A 20,516-nucleotide genomic window follows, 5' to 3' on the forward strand; every position below is an offset into this window, starting at 1 on the left:
TCGTCCCGGGCTCGGCCCCAACCCCACACGTCAGAGTCTCACTTTCCCCCAGAGCGGCCTGGAGCCCGGAGCCGGCCAGTCGGTACTGCGCTCCTCGCCCTTCCAAGCAGCACACCCAGCCCAAACCCGGGCTCTCTTTCTCCCCCTCTTCTGGTCCAGTGTAGCTAAGAACCGGGCAAAAAAATCACTTAACTGGGAAGCGGATTCAGAGACGTGGATCCCGACATGGATGAACCCGCAACACTGGCGGCCCCCATCCGTTTTTCTTGAGTGTCCCCCCAACTCCCTGCGGGGGGGTGTTCGGACCAGCCCCAGACTGCGTGCTGACCTCCCTCAATCCCCTGCCTCCTCTCCAGTTACCCACCACAGAACAACCCAGCTCACTCTGCCTTCTTCCTCTGTCCCGTCCCACCCCCGGCACGTGGGACGACGGTCCTGGTACAGAAAGAGCCGGCTCCCTTCCAGCGGCCTCCAGAGCTACCCCCTTCCTCTATCCCTACAAACACATTCAAGTGGCCCTCTCCTGAAAACATCCAGGCCTGGCGGTACGTTCCTGCCCCCCCCCCAGGTCTCTACTGCAGATTCTGGAGCACAGAACTTCCCCTTGAGCATCGCTGCAGCCTGAAGCCGTGGAGTCAAAGATGAACGGAGCCGACTCTGAAAGCTCTGCGAGTTGTGTTGAGGGCAGGGGCAGTAAGAGACCGGACACAGAGAGGAACTTGTCTGCAGCCAATGGACAGGAAAACCGACATTCGTACTTAACATGCAAACAGAGCTCACTGACCCATTAAGCACTCCAGTAAAAGGTGCTAGGGCCGCTGGCCAAAGCACAGACCACCAGTAATGTATGAAAAGAAAATCCAGGCCATCGGTGCTGGGGACGTGGCGCAGCCACGCCTTCTGGGCGGCTTGGCCCTAGGTGTCGGCTGGGACGGGCACGGCCCAGTGAAGCACTTCCACGCTTACACACACGCAAAGGAGAAAACCACACAAGCGAACGAGTGCTGCTTACCAGCAAAACATCAGAAAAAACACACGTCTTTTACCAGGGAATCGGTTAAATAGGTCTCGGTATGGCAACTAAAAGATATACTATGCCACCTTAACAAGGATGATACAGACTTAGTCGAACGTGAAAAATATCCACGTACTGTTCATAAATGCAGGTAACTAAACGGTATACACACAATACCATTAACATTTTTTTAATGCTTATTTTTGAGAGGTGGGGGGACAGAGAAGAGAATCCGCAGCGGGCTCCAGGCCGAAGTCTGACTCTTAACCCACCGAACCACTCAGGCACCTCCCGTTTTTGTGTTAAAAACCTGTATCCATAGGAAAGAGTCTGGAAGGATATACGCCCAAGCTTAAGGAGGGCTCATCTCTGAGTAACGGTCACAAAACAGCTGGGAAGCTATGGTCGGTGCTCCACCCAGAGCCCTCAAGCCTTTCTGCTGTCTTTTTTGTTTTGTTCTATGGCCCAGCACCTGTGGCTTTTTGGAGGAATGACCTAGGGCTACTGGAATGTGCTCTGGCCTTAGGCTTCAAGAGCCAGAGGTCCGCTGGGAATCGCCCTGCCTGAACCAGTCCCCCAGGGCTGAGAGCATGCACTGGTCTCCACTGTTTTCACCCAAGTTCACCCACGCCACTAAATCCAGGGGGAGGTTCCACTCTGCCCTGGGACGCCAGGTCCCAAATACTCTGCTTTCTTTTCTTCCACAGCCTCCTCCTACCTTCACCCGTCTTCTTCAAGAAATGCTCCTCCCAGGCGACACCGTGCCCTGGTTCCCTCCGCCCTCCACACTCTCCTCACTCCAGTATCTTCGATGACTATATACATGCTAATTCCCCGACGTGTTCCTGGCTGTGCTGACCCCGAGCCCCAAATACTCAATCCCTCCCAGTCTCCCCCCCTCGGATGGCTCTCACCGGAATCTCAGCGACCAACGTGAGCCCCTGAACCTCACCCCGGGAGCTGCTGTTTCCTCTCTGTGCTTGGTGCTGCTAACCCAACCCCCAATCCTCCAGTCAGAGGCCAGGCCACTCCCCAGACTCCAGTGTACTGCACCTCTCTAGGCCCACGGCCCCATCATCGCTCCCGTGCTCAACCGCACAGCCTCTTGCCCAGTTCCTGTCTCCCACCAAATTACCTTTTCACCCAGCTGCCAGAGACTTTTCAAACACACACGTGAGACTCAGCAACCCCAGTGCAGATATATACCCAAGGCGGTCCACAAGACAGACATCGGGTTAGTGGTTCTCTCTGATGTGGCTTCTGAGAGGGTGGTGATGTTCTCTCAATCTGGGAGCTGGTTTCACAGGCAAATTCACCCTGTAAAAATTCTTGTGCTTTGCATTCATGACTTTTTCTTTGTACTTCAATTTAAATATTTTTAATGTTTATTTATTTTTGAGAGACAGAGAGAAAGTGCGCGAGTGGAGGAGGAACAGAGAACAAGGGAGACACAGAATCGGAAGCGGGCTCCAGGCTCTGAGCTGTCAGCACAGAGCCTGATGCGGGGCTCGAACCCACAAACCGCAAGATCATGACCTGAGCCGAAGTCGGACGGTCAACCGACTGAGCCACCCAGGCGCCCCTATTTGTCTTTCTCTCCTGTGAATTATCAGTTTATATTCCTGGCTAACTTTTTTATTGGGACGATATTTTTCTTAATCATTTATATTGAGCTCTTTACATAGGGAGACAATTAACTTGGTCATTAATAAGATAGTTATTTTCATGAGTGTGCAATTTGCCCTTTAACTTTGGCATGTAGGGCATACAGAGGTTTCATATTTTTTTTTCTTTTAGGTCAAATCTATCTCTTCCTTTGTGATTTCTTCTCTTTATTTTAATGTTTATTTTTTAACTTAAAAAAATTTTTATTTTTGAGAGAGACAGACCGAGTGGGGGAGGGGCAGAGAACGAGGGAGACACTGAATCCGAAGCGGGCTCCAGGCTCCGAGCTGTCAGCACAGAGCCTGATGCGGGGCTTGAACCCACAGACTGCGAGATCATGACCTGAGCCAAAGTCGGACGCTTAACCGACTGAACCACCCAGGCGCCACTCTTTGTCTTCAACTTAAAATTTTCATAGAAAGAGACACCTGGGTGGTTCAGTCGGTTGAGCGTCGGACCCTTGAAGTCGGCTCAGGTCATGATCTCTTGGCTCTGTGCAGACAGCACGGAGCCTGCTTGGGATTCTCTCTCTCCCTCTCTCCCTGTCCCCTCTGTCCCTGACCCGCTTGCTTTCTATCTCAAAATACATAAACTTAAAAAAATCTCATAAAAAGAAACATACCTCTGATCACGTCACCACCCTGCTTAAAACCAGTGGTTTCCTACTGCCCGGAGAACAGGGGGGATCCCCTGCAGCATGCTTCAGCCGACTTCACCAGCACCCTCAGCTCCTCCAGCCCGTCCACACTTCCTTCTACCCTAGGATCTCTGCACTCGGCGTCCCCTCTGCCTGGGAGCTCCCAAGCGTCCGGGCTGACTCTCACCTTCCCGCCCCCTGCCCCGCAGGCTCTGGCTCCACCCTCGCTTGATGCCAGGTGAGGACACGCCTTCTGGGGCCCTGCGCTGGTGTTTAAAGGCATCCTGGACACAGGGCCTAGTTTAACCCACCTTCCGAAAGGGCAGGGAGAGCCATACTCCTGGGGCTGACACCTGCGATCTCGGCCAGCACGTTTTCCACCATCCCTCCGGCCGCCCACCCAGCAGGACGTCCTGCTGCCTCTGCACCCGAGGTTCGAGGTTCGGGAAGGAACCCGGCGCCCTCGGCCCCGCCCCGCCGCCCGGGTACTGCCCGACCCCAGGGCCCGCCCGCCTCACCTTTGTCCAGGCAGACGTCGCAGTACACGTGGCCGCAGTTGGTCAGGCTGAAGCACGACGTCCGGTGCGGCGGCTGGAAGCAGCGATTACAGAACACCCAGCTGGCCATGTCGAACCCGGCGTCCGCGCCGCCGCCGCGCAGAAGCCCAGGCCCACAAGAGGCCCACACGCCGCCTCCCGACGCAGGCAGAGGGTGGCGACTCTGCACCTGCGCAAACGCGAACTTGTAACCCGGCGCCTGCGCACCAGAGAGCGGTGGCGCTCCCGCCAAAACCCGTGCTGGAACATACCAACCCGGGGAAGGGAGGGAGGTGGGGTTAGATAGATTCTTCTCCTCGCAGGCTGTCTTGGCTGGACGTGGAGAGGAGGAACGTGCACACCGGGGCCTGGCCTCCCTCATTCCGTCACTGCACTCCTTGCCAAGTCTTCTGTGGAGCCGTGTGTCCTAGTCCAGGCCCGGAGACGGTGCTGGTGTCCCCGGTTGGCGCCCACATGGGCGTGCCGGGAAGGCGCAGGCGCAGAGCGCGGGCAGGGGAGGCCAAGGCGGTGGGGGGAGCGGGAAGGGCAGTGATGGCTGGGAGACCGTGTGCGCACGCGGCACCCTGCCTGGTGCGGGGAGGGGGCCGGGGGCGGAGGTGGGCGGGTTAGGGACACCGGGCTGACCAGAGGGACCAGGGGTCCTGGGCAGACGGAGATGCGGGGCCACAGGCGGACCGAGTGGACCAGGACGGGGTGTGACTGCGGCCGGGGCCCAGGTTGGGACCATTTGGTGGGGTTGGCGTCGCGGCCGCTGCTGCCCTCCTGGGGCAGGTTATTCCTTTTGAAAGAGCATAGATGGTGGAGCTGGGGGAAGGGGCTCCTTGTACTATTTTTGCAGCTTCCGGTGAGCTTATGATTATTTCAGAGTTAAAAGCTAAAGAAAATAGTTCTGTATCACGGTTGAACTCCCCGGATGATGCCGCATCTCCTCCACGGCTCGGAAGAGCAGAGCTTCCATCCACGTGTGGAGGTGGACCGTCTGGGGACCAGGGACGAGAACTCGGTTCAGAGAACTCTGGGCCATTTGCTTGTGTGGAGGGAAGTTGCCATCTTTCAGGGAACTAGAAAAAAGCAGAGGTTCAGGGTGGCTTTCGGAGTGGAATGCAGTAATCGGGGAAGGATGGACTCCCTTGTCCAGCACTGTAGCTATGAATGTCATGTGACCATTGAGCCCCTGAAAGTGAGTGGTCCAGATTGAGACGTGCTTTGAGTGTAAAATACCCTTGGGTCGCCAAGAGTTCATTTCAAAAAAGGAACATGGGGCGCCCGTGGTTGAGCGTCCAGCTTCATCTCAGGTCGTGATCTCGTGGTCGGTGAGTTCAAACCCCCCCCCCCCCCATCGGGTTCTGTGCTGACAGCTCAGAGCCTGGAACCTGCTTCAGATTCTGTGTCTCCTCTCTCTGTCCCTCCCCTGCTCACGCTCTGTCTCTGTCTCCCTTAAATAAATGTTAAAAAAATTAAAATAAATTTAAAAATACATTAAAAAAAAAGAAACGTGAACTACTTCAATAATTTTGTACTGTTTACCTATTAAAATGGTAATATTTTTGATGTTTTGGGTTAAATATATATCACGGGTTAATGTTACCTTTCAAAAAAACCCCATTTTTTTTTTAATGTGGGAACCAGAAGACTTCAAATTTACATATGTAGCTCACATTTTCTTTCTATTGGACAGTGCTGATGTGTACCAAGTTAAAATAAGAACTGGGTGGTGTGCTTATTCTATCAAACTCAGAAGCTACATTGTCAAAGTAATATTTTATCATTGCTACGATGCCGTAACATGAATTTCAGTCTGATAATCTTTGAAATCATAAAGGCAATACTCGGTTATGAATACATATTGATTTATTAACCAAACATTATGCAAATTAGCAAGTAGTTTTCTTTGTTAACATCTTAAACAAGTTTCTTAGCTATAAAGAAGTCTTTAAGGTGTTTCATTTGGAAAATTCCAATTGCGATGAAGATTAATGTTTGTGCAAAAGCCCACCATAACACATTGCTGTTTGTATCTTCGCTGGTCATTCGAAAATTTTCTTCACGGTCCTATGTAGAAGAGAAATAGGCAGGTTTAGTTTCTTAAAGTATTTAATGTATGAATTTGAGGGGAAGGTGGTATATGCTTTGAAGATGTTTAATATTTCCCAGTTAGTATCTCATACCAGAGTGCAGTATCTGATTAAGCTGGGGCATGTTGTTAGCTTAACACCAGGACTAAGAATCAACCTTATAAAGCATGTTTTTGTATTTTGATGTAGAATGTCTGCTATTTGATCCATTATCTTTTACATTTATTTCCCAGCATTGAGCAAAGTGACAGATTTTCATCATCCGCGTCCTTGCTTCACGTTAGGCTGGGCACTCTGTCAAGCACACCTGTCCTCCTCTTATTTTCCAGGCAAGGAAACCGGTGTCTGGAGACGACACAAGGTGAGCACAGGAGCAGATCTGGCCCCATGTGTGAGCAGAGTCCACTGAGCACAGTGACCCGGAAACACACAGTGTCACAAGAACAGGACTGTCATTTGCAGAGCAGGCACACCGAGCCTCTCCATGTACGTGGGGGATGTTGGGGAGCATTTATTTATTCGCTCTGTCGGCTCACACCCCGAGAGCGGATGGGCCGCAGTCCCCCTTCCGAGAGGAGCTCACAGTCCAGCAGACAGTGACAAGGTAGTGACAGCTCACTCTTGCCCTTCACCCTGAGTGTCCCCACCGTGCTAGCTCGGAGAGAGAGACGGGGAGCAGGCAGTCTATTCTCTCTGCAGTTTGGGGGCTTTGTCTCCAGAGCTGCGTTCCTGGCAGGAAGAGAGAGAGTAAGTCGAATGGGCAGACTGACCCTTTGATAGTTTTGTTCTTTGACTATTTGCTCAATTTGCTCAATTAGACGTTCCAGCTTGAAGCTAACTTCATTAACTTTGTCCTTCGCTTGAGCAGCGGCTGCATCAAGGTCGTGTTGTCCAACTCGGATCTCTAAGTGAATCCGCTGTACAAACAGTGACAAGGAAGAAACATGCTTAAAACAGCTCCCCTCCACGTCTGCCTTGTGTCTCCCCGACTCCTCTCCTAGCTCTCTCCACCCCCCACCCCCCTGCCCCTTCTAGAGCAGGCCCCGCTTCTTTCCAGTCTCTCACTGGCTCTCAATCCCCTGCCGTACTCAGTAGTCTTTCTTGGTGATATTAACGCATTAGATGGTGACCCACGACCCAGAGAGAGTACTCACACCCTCCTGAACGTCAGATTTACCATTAGGCAAATGCCTTTGGTGCCGAGGGAATTTGAAGACTTTCAGGAAATTTTCCTTTACGTGAAGCTTAATTTCTGATGCTAACATACAGATTCTCTTCATCTGCACTCAGCACCTTTAGAAAATAACCAGTCACCATCTGCCATGTAAGAGTTGTATTTATCGCAATTGCGTTGTTAATTTACCGTCCAGCCTTCGCTTGTTTTCAGGCCTGAATGATCACAGTTCTTTTAACGGTCCCTCACAATTCTTGTTTTTCAAGCCCTTTAATCAACACCGTGGCTCTCCTTTGAACCCCTTCCAAGCTGTGCAGCCCCTTCTGTGGTTGCTGCACTGAGATGCGGTCCCAGGACTTTCATAAGGCTCTAGCCAGTCGGGAGTGATGGTTCTGCATACCAGCGTCACACCTGAGTAGCACTGACGCCTGTTCATCAGCACGGACACGGGAGGCATGTACTCACCAGCTTACTCCCTCCAAATGACACAAGCCTTGTAGAGTTAGATTCCAAGCAAATGATGTGTTCGCCAGGTGAATGTGAAGTAAAATAGAATGTTCCCTGTGGGCCATATAACTTGGACAATAACACCTAGGATTGAGGATATCCATAGTTTAAGTTTATTATTCTCTACTTTCCTTTCTTAAAAATAAATCTCCCCTATGTCATATAGTAAGAATTGTGCTATTCCTAAAGAAGAAATGAAGTGGTTGATGAATGTGAAAATTATTTAGCCTTGTTGGTAAAAACAACACACATAAACACACAGTAAGATATCCCTTATTCGCTATCCGATTGTCAAAGATTTAAATAAAAGTATCCAGGGAATGTATTGAGAAATACTGTCTCTAAACACTGATTTGGGAATGTAAGTTGAACAGCCATTTTGTAGAGCAGGTCAGCAATATGTATTAAAACTTAAAATGTATATAACCATCAACTCAGTGGTTTTACCTATGGAAACTTATTCTATGGAAATGAACAAGTGGAAAAAATTATATGTAAAAGGATATTCCGTGTGGTGTTATTTGCAATGGTAACCTTGCTTTCTTAAAATTACTTTAATACTTTTTAGTAGGGGATTGATTAAATTCAGACAAAGCCAAATAAAGGCATATTACGTGGCCAAAAAAGAGAGTACTATACCCATACCTGTACTAAAGGTGTCCATGATATCCTGTGGTAGAGCAGTCTGTATAGGATCCTATTTTTTATTTAAAAAATCATTTGTAGGGGCCCCTGGGTGGCTCAGTCAGTTAAGTGTCCAACTCTTGATTTTGGCTCAGGTTATGATCTCACGGTTCGTTGGTTAAAGTCCCGCATCAGGCTCTGTGCTGACAGCACGGAGCCTGCCCGAGATTCCCTGTCTCCCTCTCTCTCTGCCCCTCCCCGATTCGCACTCTATCTCACTCTTTCTCTGTCAAAATCAGTAAATTAATTAAAAAAGCATTTGTAAGCTGTAATCATCAAAACAGTATGGTATTGGCACAAAGACACACAGACCAACGGAATAGAATATGAGAACCCAGCAATGGACCCACAAATGTATGGCCAACTAATCTTTGACAAAACAGGCAGGAGTATCCAATGGAGAAAAGTCTCTTTAGCAAATGGTACTGGGAGAACTGGACAGCAACATGTAGGAGAATGAAACTTGACCACTTTCTTACACCGTACACAGAAATAAACTCAAAATGGATGAAAGACCTGAATGTGAGACAGGAAACCATCAAAACCCCAGAGAAGAAAATAGGCAACAACCTCTCTGACCTCAGCCACAGCAATTTCTTATTCGACACATCTCCAAAGGCAAGGAAATTAAAAGCAAAAGTGAACTATTGGGACCTCATGAAGATAAAAAGCTTCTGCACTGCAAAGGAAACAATCAACAAAACTAAAAGGCAACCGATGGAATGGGAAAAGATATTTGCAAATGACATATCGGACTAGTATCCAAAATCCATAAAGAACTCACCAAACTCCACACCCGAAAAACAAATAATCCAGTGAAGAAATGGGCAGAAGACATGAATAGACACCTTTCCAGAGAAGACATCCAGATGGCCAACAGACACATGAAACAATGCTCAACGTCACTCATCATCAGGGAAATACAAGTCAAAGCCACACTGAGATACCACCTCACACTGGTCAGAGTGACTAAAATGAACGAATCAGGAGACCATAGATGCGGGCAAGGACATGGAGAAATGGGAACCTTCTTGTACTGTTGGTAGGAATGCAAACTGGTGCAGCCACTCTGGAAAACAGTGTGGAGGTTCCTCAAAAAATTAAAAATAGGACTACCCTATGGTCCAGCAATAGTACTGCTAGGAATTAACCCAAGGATATAGGAGTGCTGATGCATAGGGGCACTTGTACCCCAATGTTTATAGCAGCACTTTCAACAATAGCCAAATTATGGAAGGAGCATAAATGTACATAAACTGACAAATGGATAAAGAAGATGTGGTTTATATATACAATGGAATACTACTTGGCAATGAGAAAGAATGGAATCCTGCCATTTGCGGCAACGTGGATGGAACTGGAGGATATTATGCTCAGTGAAATAAGTCAGAGAAAGACAGATACCATATGTTTTCACTCATATGTGGATCCTGAGAAACTTAACAGAAGACCATGGGGGAAGGGAAGGGGAAAAAATAGTTACAAACAGAGAGGGAGGGAAGCAAACCATAAGAGACTCTTAACTACAGAGAACAAACTGAGGGTTGATGGTGGGTGAGAGAAGGGGAAGGGGGAAAGTGGGTGATGGGCACGGAGGAGGGCACTTGTTGGGATGAGCACTGGGTGTTGTATGTAAGCCAACTTGACAATATATTTTTTAAAAAGAGCATTTGCAAAACGCATGTATGTATGTTTCCAGAAGCTTAGAAGAAGACTGTATTCTTAGAAGAATACACACCAACCTGTTAGTTGGTTATTTTTGTTGGGCAAATTTGATTTACTGTTTAGCTAATTTCTATATTGTTTGCCATTTTATAAGAACAGGTGTAGGACTTCTAGTCTGTCATCAAGGAGTTTGGAAGTTGCCACTCTGTCCTAACAAGTAAAAAGATGAACAAAAAGAAAAGCAGTTCTTTTTAGATCTGTCAGAGAATTGAGGTCACAGGGTAAACCACTGCCCCCAACACTGGAGAGACCAGTAAATACAAAGAATCACAACTTACCAGAGCAGAAACTGTGGGCACCAGTACTGGGTTCCTTTTACCTAGTACATGATGTCCAGTTTTCATCAACCACAAATTTCAAGGACTACTACTAGATGGCAAAAAACATAGTTTGAAGAGACAGAGCAGGCATCTGAACCAGACTCAGACATTTCAGGGATACTGGAATGAGTAGACACCAGGCATTTGGAAAAACTGTGGTTAATATGCAAAGGGCTCTCACGGAGGGAGCAGGCAGTATGCCAAGAACAAAAGGGTAATGTAAGCAGAGAGGTGGAAGTTCTAAGAAACTTTTTAGATGCTGTAACAGAAAGTAAGGATGCTTTTGATGGCCTTATTAGACTGGACACGGCTGAGGAAAGAACCTCCCAGCGTAAGGATATGTCCATGGGAATTTCTAAAACTGAAAAAGCAAAGAGAAAAAAAGACTGAAAAAAAAAAAAAAAAAAACGGAACATAATATCCCAGAACTGTGGGACGATTGTTAAAGGTGTAACATTCACGTAATGGCCATACTGGAAGGAGAAGAAAGAGGAGGAAATGGAAGAAATCCCTAAAACAATAATGACAGAATTTCCCCCTGGTTAGTGTCGGACACCAAGCCACAGAGCCAGAAAACTCGGAGAACACCAAACAGGACCAATGCCAAACAAACCAAACCAGAGAAAGACCCTACACCCAGGCATATGGTAAAACTGCCGATATCAGTGATAAAAACATCTTGAAGCCAGAGGAGAAAAACACCTTCACTGTAAAGGAGCAAAGGTAAGAGTTACATCCGACGTCTCCAGAAACCACACAAGCAAGAACAGCATGGAATGAAATGTTTAACGCATTGAGCGAAGAAACCCACCAGCCTAGAATTCTGTATCCTGCACAATTCCCTTTCAACAGTGAAGTAGAAATAAAGATTTCCTCAAAGAAAATCTGAGGGAGTTTGTCATTGCTAGACCTACCTTGCAAGAACTGGTAAGTTCTCAAAGAAGAAGGAAAATGATATGGTTCAGAAACTCAGATCTCCATAAAGGAAGAGATCAGAGAAGGGCTAAGTTAAGGTAAAGTAAAAACTTATTTTCCTTAACTGATCTAGTAGATACTAGTTTGTTCAAATAATGACAACAATGCATTTGGTTATAGTTCACGGAAAGGGACAGGAGGGAGGAATCCGGAATGCTTGATTACTCTAAGGCATGTGCACCCCCCATGAAGAGGTATGGTGGTACTTGAAAGTGGACTTGTGTTGGTTGCAAATATATATTGCAAATTCTAGGGCAACCATTTAAAAAAAAAGTTCAAAAAGTATAATTGATACGCTAAGAAAAGAGACAAAATGGAATCACATAAAATACTCAAAGTCGTGAAAGATTGGAGCTCCTGGGTAGTTCAGTCACTTGAGCATCTGACTCTTGATTTCAGCTCAGGTCATGATCCCAGGGTCCTGGGATAGAGCCCCATGGAGGTCTCTATGCTGAGCGAGGAGCCTGCTTGAGATTCTCTCTCTCCCCCTCTGTCCCTCTGCCCTGTGTTCTCTCTCTCTTTCTCTCAAATAAAACCCACAAAAGATAGAAAAAGTGGGAGACAAAAATAGGAACAAAGAACAGGGCAGTGAATAAGAAATGGGAACAAACATGGTGAACGTTCATCCAGTGATACCAGTAATCACTTTGAATGTCAGTGGTCTACATGTACCAATTCAAAGACAGGGATTGTCAGAGTGGATCAAAACCAAAACTGTATGTTGTGTATAAGAAACCTGCTTTAAATATAAAGACACATGTAGATTAAAAGTTACAGGATGGAGGGGGCACCTGGGTGGCTCAGTCAGTTAAGTGTCCGACTCTTGGTTTCAGCTCAGGTCATGATCTCATGGTTTATGAGTTTGAGTCCCATATCCAGCTGTGTGGCGATGGTGTGGAGCCTGCTTGGGATTCTCTCTTCATCTCGCTCCGCCCCTTCCCCACTTGTTCTCTCTGTCTCTCTCTCTCAAAATAAATAACGTTTTAAAAAAGTTAAGGGATGGAGAAAGATGTATATGCTAACTAAGCTAACCTTACAAAAAAGCTGGAGTACTCATATTTGGATACAGCAGACTTCAGATCAAGGAAGGTTATCGGGGATAATTACATAACAGAGCTTTACATAATGACAAAGAGGTCAATTATCCAAGAAGACAAAACAATCCTTAATGGGTGAGCACCTGACAACACAGCGCCCAGCTACGCAAGACAAAAACCGATAGGACTGCAGGAGGAAGAGGAGAACCCGCCCGTAGTCGGGAGGCTCTGACACCCACCCCTCTGTCAGGAGCGGACAGATCCAGCAGCAGGTCAGGAAGGACATCGTTGAACTCAACAGCACCATCAGTCAACGGCACCTAACGCATGTCTGTAGCCGACTTCATCCACCAACTGCAGAATATGCAAATTCTCAAGGCCACACTCACCAAGACAGCCCACATTCTGGGCCACAAAGCACACCTGAATCCATTTAAAATAGTAGAGATCATCAACTACATTTCAATAAATAATAATGATAATAGAAACCATACAAAGTCTACCCTCAAAACACAATGGAGTTGAAGTAGAAATCAGTAACAAAGATAGTTGGAAGATGCCAAAATATTCAGAAATTAAACACACATTTAGAGATTAAGTACATTTTAAATTAACAAATGGGGCAAGGAAGAAATCCTAAAAGAAATTTCAAAATATTTTGAACCAGAAGAGGATTGTGGGAAGATGGTGGAGTAGGCAGCACCAGGAGTCTGTCTTGCCATCTAGACAACAATTACACTGTTAGAATCTGCCTGATGTAACTATTTTGGAACTATGGAGTCTATGGAAAGCTTGCAGCTTCCAGGGGAAGCCTTGGGTGGTAGACTGTGGTTAATTTTGGTCAGTGTCAGCTCTTAGCACAGTAGTAGCTACCCATCCCATCCCCGTGCGCGCCCTCATCCGCATCTGTAGCCCAGCCACATGGCACGCAGCGGTGCAGGTGTTGCTAGAACAGCGTGCTCGTAGCGTGTGGAAGGAAGCCAGGGTGGCCGAATGACCTTGTCCTCCCAAGATCAGGGATCTGCATAATGGTCATTGAAGGGATCTTCAATAAGATTATCAGCAGACTTAAAAAAAAAAAAAAAAAAAAAAAGATTATCATCAGACTTCTCATCAGAAACTTTGGAGACCAGAAGGCAGTGGATTGATAAACTCAAAGTGCTAAAAGAAAAAAAGTCCAAAAAGCGCATGAAAAGATGCTCAACATCACCGACTGTTGGGAAATAATGGACAATGGGATACAAAATGCATGTGTTTGTATGGGACACAGATGTTGTTACTGCCTGCCCTACCAGCCGTGTTATTCCCTTGGGCTGTCAATCACATGCCGTAGGAACAGGGAGATGACCAAGCGGGGCAACTTAGAGTGCCCTGTGCTCCTAGACACACTGATCAGGTAACAATGGTCAGAAGCTTTGTGAAGGTGCTGATAAGGACCTTAAAAGGGGATCTTGTAAGAAATGTTGAAACTAGGGCTGTTTCTTCTTCCTTCAAATAGAGTTTTCTTGAAAATCAGGCCTATGGGGTGAGAACTTGGTCTCTTTTAGGCCAAGAAGAGGGCGGGGTATGTATTAGGACCATGATAAATATTTGTCGAATGCAGAATGAATCAAAATATTTTTCATCCCTTCTAGAAGGATGTGTTGTTTCAGGGGGTGCCTGGGTGGCTCAGTCAGTTAAGTCACTGACTCTTAGTTTCTGCTCAGGTCATGACCTTGTGGTTCGTGGGTTCAAGCCCCAAGTTGGGCTCTGTGCTGACAGTGTGGAGCCTGCTTGGAATTCTCTCTCTCCCTCTATCTGCCCCTCCCCACTCACACTGTCTCTCTCAAAATAAATAAAATTTAAAAAATTTAGAAGGGGGTATTGTTTCAGGCAACTATGCTTTTGAGGAATGAATCTTCTCTGTCTTAGAAACAGTAATTGGGATTTCTGTGACAATTTTTAGCTCAACTAAAATTTCAATTCCACACTTAATAAGCCATAGAGACATTTCCAGATAGTTCATAAAAGGACAAAGAAGAATTGGGTCTCAGCATAAGGGTAGGGAGGGGAGGTAGCTATGCAGACAGGAGTCAGGAAAGTGACCCCGGCAGAACCACCATTAGGCCGGTGCCAGGCGCACCAGGAGAAGGTGCTGTACCAGGCCAGGTTCAAGTGTGCCAACAGTCCAGCTGGAGTGGAGTCTCCACAGGAGCAGGGATGTCAAAATATCTCCTACGCTGGGACCAGGCAACCATCCAGTGTAATGAGAACAGGAACTTTCTGCCCCCTCCTCCCCAGAGGAAATGCCTGTTCTGCTCTGAGAGGCTTTGCTCCACCACGAGCACATCCCCAGGGCAGCTCCACGTCCAAAGGGAAGTAGTTCTTGCAACTGCGTTTGAATTCGTGGACTGAGCAAGTCAGAGTGTCTTGAGCTGGTGTGGTGGGGACTGGAGGTCTCCGTTACATCCAATGTACAGATGACAAGACAGGATTAGAGCAGTCAACCTGCTGAAGATTCAGCTTGACGGTCTATACTTGAACTTGGCTCTGACTCCAAAATTCGCCTTCTTCCCACTCGACCATGCTGCCTTTTCTACTCCTGTTAACCCCAAGGGGACCAAACAGACCAGAGGCTGCCACATGACTAAAGAAAGTGCCTGCCAGGGAGGAGGGCGGAGGCACCCCTGTGGCCCTCCTGCGCGGGTGAGGCTGTGGTCCTGACAAAACCACAGGGATGCCTCGGCCCTGGGGGTCCCATCTTCCCAGCACGACCAGCAGACTTCAAGATGATGCGTACGAGGCCTAGCATTTCTATTATTTTAAAATGTTTTGCCTTAAGGTCTCTGCTCTTCAGCCAGACTACAGGCTCCCCGGAGGCGGGCACTTGCCACGTCTTTGTGCAGCGCCTCTATTCGGGGCTGTACACAGGAAAAATTGCAAACTCTGGTTGATGAGTGCCTATGCGGACGCGTTTAAAGTTTGTGGGGATACATGGCATAAGAGTTTTTAGCAAATGAAAACTTTTAGTGACGAAACATAAAAGAATGCTTTACCTCATCATTGTAGGTTGTAACAGTCACAAACATTCCCAGACCCGGAGCCGACTCTAGGAAGTCGTGTCTGCGTGTGTCCCATTGCTGGATCCTGAAAGTCCCTGTTTCACAAATGCGAGATGTTTATTACAAGATAGGGGTAAGAAATATTTACGTAACGTTAACTGATGAATGAATTTTCTTTTCAGTTGATCTGAATAGAAAACACCGTTAGCGTAAAGAGCTTAGGTCCTGGTGATTAGGTCCCGTGGCCGAGCGGGAAGGCCCCGGAGGAGAGAGGAAGGCGTGGGCTCGTGTTCACACGTGACTTCACCGCTCTGCACTCAGCTCCCTCGGAAAAAGGGGATAAGCTAAGTCCCTCCTAAGTCTCAGAGCTGCGAGGGCTGTTGAAAAAATAAAGAGCCGTGACAAATTTCTGCCTCGAGTCCCAGTAGCTGTGTCTGTCACCCAGCACAATTCCTTTGCTGAGGCCTAGGCGTGTCCTGTCGAGTCCTTCCTTCCCCTGCTGTCAAGGCTCCTGCTCGGGTCTGCGTCCCTGAGAGAGCCTCCCACTTTCTCCTTTGGGGCACAAAAGCGCCGTGTGGCTTACCTTTCCCCCCTTCAGCCCTTGCCAGGTACAATGTCAATGAAAGGAGTTCACGTTTATTGAAAGACATTGAAAAATAGCTAATAGTCCTTGTGTGTGCCAGGCACTGTGCTGAGCACTTAATGTGCCGCCCCATCGATTCTTGAAATGTGCTTCGAGGAGGCATTTCTATTCCTTCACCAAGTCAACTGATAAGTATACAATGAGCCCCTTCCCCAGTGACAGCACCGTTCCGGGAGTGAGGACAGACGTGAACAAAATAGACACTATCTTTGTTTCCACGGAGCTCTCGTACAGAGAGAAACAGACAACAGGGAAATAAGTATACAATATACAAGGACGCTGTAAGAAAAAGCAGGTGACACGGATAGGGGACTTGGAGAATTTGACAGGGCAGTCGGGGTGCCCCCTGAAGTTTGAGTGAAGAACCAAAGGACTAGGGGAGTAAACGATGTATATAATTTCGTACTGAGTATCCTTATAGACATGTTTCTGTCTCTACATCACATTCAGTTCTAAGTATTTGCCAAGCATTCTAGAGAATTTACACATGTCGTCTGAATTTTCATGACAACAGGCGACACTGTTTTTATGACAAGTTTACGTATGATGAAACCAAAACAGAAAAAGTAATTTGCCTAAGGCCACACACCTAGCAAGTGGCAGAGTCAGGACTGAAACCCAGGCCATGCAGTGTCTCTCCCCTACTGCCACACGATGCTGCCTCCATCTGGGGGAAAGACTGTTCCTTGCAGGAGTGTATGCAGAGGTCCTGGGGTGGGAGCATGCCTGGGGTACCAAGGAACAGCAGGGCTGCTGGGGTGAGGACAGCAGGCAGAGAACGCTAGGAGATGAGGTTGAGAGTATGGCAGGGGCAGGATCACAGAGAGCCTGCACATCCGTTGTTGGGATCGGGGAAGTAGTTATTTGGAGGAGTGAAATCAAGTGGCTTTCACTTTAAACTATCTGTCGCGTGGGGGCGCCTGGGTGGCTCAGTCGGTTAAGCATCCGACTTCGGCTCAGGTCATGATCTCCCGATTCGTGGGTTCGAGTCCCGCGTCGGGCTGTGTGCTGACAGCTCGGAGCCTGGAGCCTGCTTCAGACTCTGTGCCTGCCTCTCTCTCTGCCCCTCCCCTGCTCACACTCAGTCTCTCTCTGTCTCTCTCAAAAATAAACATTAAAAAAACTTAAAATATTTGTCATGTGGAGAAAAGACTGAAGGATCCAGAGTGGAAGCAGGGAATCGGGGTGACTTGGACCAGGTGTGAGTGGTGGATTCTGCATACTGTTCCCTAGTCTACAAGTTGGAAACTGAATCTCCAAGAGAGAAAGTCGTATAGCTAGTGAGTTGTAGAGGCAGAATTCGAGTCAAGGTAGTGCGATTCCAAAGCCCAGAACTACAGGCGCAGGGCCACATGGCCTCCCTGGATGGCGAGGAGACAGGTCCCTGACAGGAACGTCGCCTGACGGGAACGTCGACTGTAGGGAGCAGCCCCTGCAAAGTGGGGCACTCTGGGGGGAACACCGGAAGAGACCACCTCCTGGCATGGGAAGATCCACAGCAAAGTCTCAAGCCCTGCCTGCGCTTGGTCCTAGGCACCTTTTAACTGTCCTGGTCCTTTGTCCCTCCAGACATTTAAAAAACTGTATCAAATGCACATTGTATGCTGTTTCAAGGGCCCATCTCCAGGAGATCTTTTTAAAAGTATCATTGATGGGGACGCCTGGGTGGCTCAGTCAGTTAAGCAGCTGACTTCAGCTCAGGTCATGATCTCATGGTCCATGGGTTGGAGCCCTGCATCAGGCTGTGTGCGGAGAGCTCAGAGCCTGGAGCCTGCTTCGGAATCTGTCTCCCTCTCTCTCTGCCCCTCCCTGATCATGCTTTGTCTCTCTTTCTCTCTCTCTCAAAAATAAATAAACATTAAAAAAAAGTTTTTAAGGATCACTGATGATTCTAGAAAAGATGGAGTAAGCCCATTCCACCCTATTCCTTCTGCTAATGACAACCAAAAACGATGGGCAAGATGTGTAAAACAACAATCAGAAGACTCTGAAAGGTAGGAAAAAGGTGATTGGTTGAGAGCCTCAAGCCTCAAAGCGCAACTCAGCAGTGAGTGTCCTCCAGCTGACCTGCCCTGGCCTGGGTGCTACAGCAATCTGCAACTGCAGACCAAACTCAAAGGGAGGGAGAGAGAGAGAGGGGAAAGAGAAAGCTTGCTCAAGAAAAACCTGGTTTCTTTAGCCAGAGGATCTGGAAGGGCCTGCAGGATGGAGCCCCTTTGGGTACACCTGCCCTGCCCCAGATGAGTACCATGAAGGAGGCTGCACCCCTCCCCACTGGACGCTTCATGCGAGGGCTGGGGTGGGGTCCTGGGGAGATGCCCACCCTGTCTGAGGGCTGCAGGGAGGCGTGAGATGCACAGACGGATCTTTTCATCTGCCTATGAGGTTCCGCGGGGCACATAACAGAATTAACGCGGCAAAGGGCGCAGTGGGAGAACAAAGCAGAGGACGCTGTCTTATAGAGGAAAGGGGGTAGGAGGGCTGTTGTAAACAGAAAGTCCGTTGGAGGAAAATGGGAGCTGGAAGTGTAGTGCTTTTCATTGGCTGACCCCTGGCAGTCTCTCATTGGCTGGGCTGTAATTGTCTCTCATTGGTTGGGCTGTGGAGTCTCTCATTGGCCGGAACTGTTGCTGGGGGAGGAGGAAATCTTCCTTCCTTCCGGTGGGCTGGGCAAGTAGTAGCTACAGTGGAATCCACCCGCAAGGTGCGTCCGTTCCTGTTGGGTCTGCAATTGACCAGGAGTGGTAGGGCTGAGAGCTCCCCTGGGGCCACCCGACTCCATTGTAAATGAGGCTTCCTTTTACTCATTTTCACAAGACCAATATATATATGGAAAATAGAAACCATGCATGACTGATAACGGAACAACAGTTTGAATGACAGTATACTTCACATCAGAAACATGGAGGCCGGAAGGAAGTAGCACATTTTCAAGCGTTGAAAGAAAACAATTGTCAAACCACACTCTATATCCAGCGGAAATACCCTTCAGAATGAAGGCGAAACATTTTTAGGTCAAGGAAAACTAAGAGAACTTTTTCACCAGAAAACCTGCCTTAAAATAATTTCTAGGGGCGCCTGGGTGGTTCAGTTGGTTAAGCGTCCAACTTCGGCTCAGGTCATGATCTCACAGTTCGTGGGTTTGAGCCCCGCATCGGGCTCTGTGTTGACAGCTCAGAGCCTGGAGCCTGCTTCAGATTCTGGGTCTCCCTCTCTCTCTGCCTTTCCTCTGTTTGCTCTCTGTCTCTTTCTCTCTCTCAAAATAAATAGACATTAAAAAGTTAAAAAAAAAAAACTCGCTAAAGGAAGTTCTTCAAACAGAAGGAGAATAATAAGGAAATTTGGAACACCAGGAGGGAAGAGAGAATGACAGAGTAACTAGGGAAATGATGACAGAGCATTCTCTATTTTTAAAATTGTTTGACAGTTGAAAGCAAACAGTATACATAATATTGTCTGATGTGATTCTCAAAGTATGTAGAGGTTACATTTAAGACAACTATATTATAAAGGGTGGGGAGGGCAAAGGCACTTCCATGGTCATAAGGTTTGTACGTTCCTCTTGAAAAAATGCAAAATATCGATCCTCATGGACTGTGATAAGTATGTGCATTGCAATCCCTAGAGCAAACACTACTAAAACTATACAAAGAGGTAGAGTGAAAAATACTATAGATAAAGCAAAAACGGGTTATTATAAACACTGAAGTGACCCACAGAAAGGTAGGAAATGGAAAACAGGAACAAAAAGCAAAGGGAGCAAACAGAAAGCAGTAAAATAGCAGACCAGAATCCAGACAGTATACATTGCATGTAATAATTACGTTAGAGGTAGATGGTCTAAACAGATTAGACCAAGATTGTCAGAATAGGTTTTCTTTAATGACCCAACTAGTACGCAGCGTATGAGGAAATCACTTTGATATAACGCTGTATGTAGGTTAAAGGTAAACGGATAAAAAGGGTAAATCATTCTGATGTTAATAAAAAAGCTTGGGTGGCTCTGTAAGTATCCAGTAAAGTGGACTTCAGAGCAATGAAAATTACCACGGGCAAAGAGGGACATTACATAATGAGAAGGGGTCAAGTCACTCAGAAGACGTCACCCTTAAGGCATAAGCGGAGTGTGAGCGCCCACGAAGTAAAACAACCGAAAGGAGACCACACAGGCACTGCTGGAGTCGGACCACGCTGGTCAGTAACGGAGAGAAACCTGCAAGGAGGTGGAAGCGGGAAGGACCGCCAGCCGCCAGGACCCGCCGGACACCCAGTGCACGCCCCCCGGCAAGAGCACAGTAGGCCCTTCTCTTCGAGTACTTACGGAACTTTCACCAACTGGAGCAAGAAAGCCCAGAGCCCGATCAGGCAGGCACCTCTGCGGAAGCAGCTGAGTGTTGGGGGGGTGGGGGGGGGGGGTGGCGGGCGGGGGGGGGGCGGGGGGGCCGGCCGCCCTGGCCACCT

At 47.8% G+C, this 20,516-nt stretch overlaps 2 protein-coding genes across 4 annotated transcripts in view; both read right to left on the reverse strand.

The window, feature by feature from the left end:
- The window catches only part of RNF212 (ring finger protein 212), a 37,758-nt gene extending 33,722 nt beyond the window's left edge, over positions 1–4,036 (reverse strand). For both annotated transcript variants that reach the window (XM_049630129.1, XM_049630130.1), the window contains exon 1: positions 3,836–4,036. In XM_049630129.1, coding sequence (XP_049486086.1) covers positions 3,836–3,944 — 109 coding nt within the window. In that variant the 5' untranslated portion in view covers positions 3,945–4,036. The remainder of the gene's footprint in view (positions 1–3,835) is intronic.
- A 1,671-nt stretch (positions 4,037–5,707) lies between these two features.
- Positions 5,708–20,516, reverse strand: part of LOC125922544 (transmembrane emp24 domain-containing protein 11) — a 23,260-nt gene continuing 8,451 nt past the window's right edge. For both annotated transcript variants that reach the window (XM_049630133.1, XM_049630132.1), the window contains exons 2-5: positions 15,407–15,507; positions 7,589–7,714; positions 6,720–6,866; positions 5,708–5,926 (exon numbers count right to left, since the gene is read on the reverse strand). In XM_049630133.1, coding sequence (XP_049486090.1) covers positions 5,777–5,926; positions 6,720–6,866; positions 7,589–7,714; positions 15,407–15,507 — 524 coding nt within the window. In that variant the 3' untranslated portion in view covers positions 5,708–5,776. The remainder of the gene's footprint in view (positions 5,927–6,719; positions 6,867–7,588; positions 7,715–15,406; positions 15,508–20,516) is intronic.

Source organism: Panthera uncia, chromosome B1, assembly GCF_023721935.1.
Source record: "Panthera uncia isolate 11264 chromosome B1, Puncia_PCG_1.0, whole genome shotgun sequence".
In the NCBI taxonomy this organism is placed as follows: Eukaryota; Metazoa; Chordata; class Mammalia; order Carnivora; family Felidae; genus Panthera; species Panthera uncia.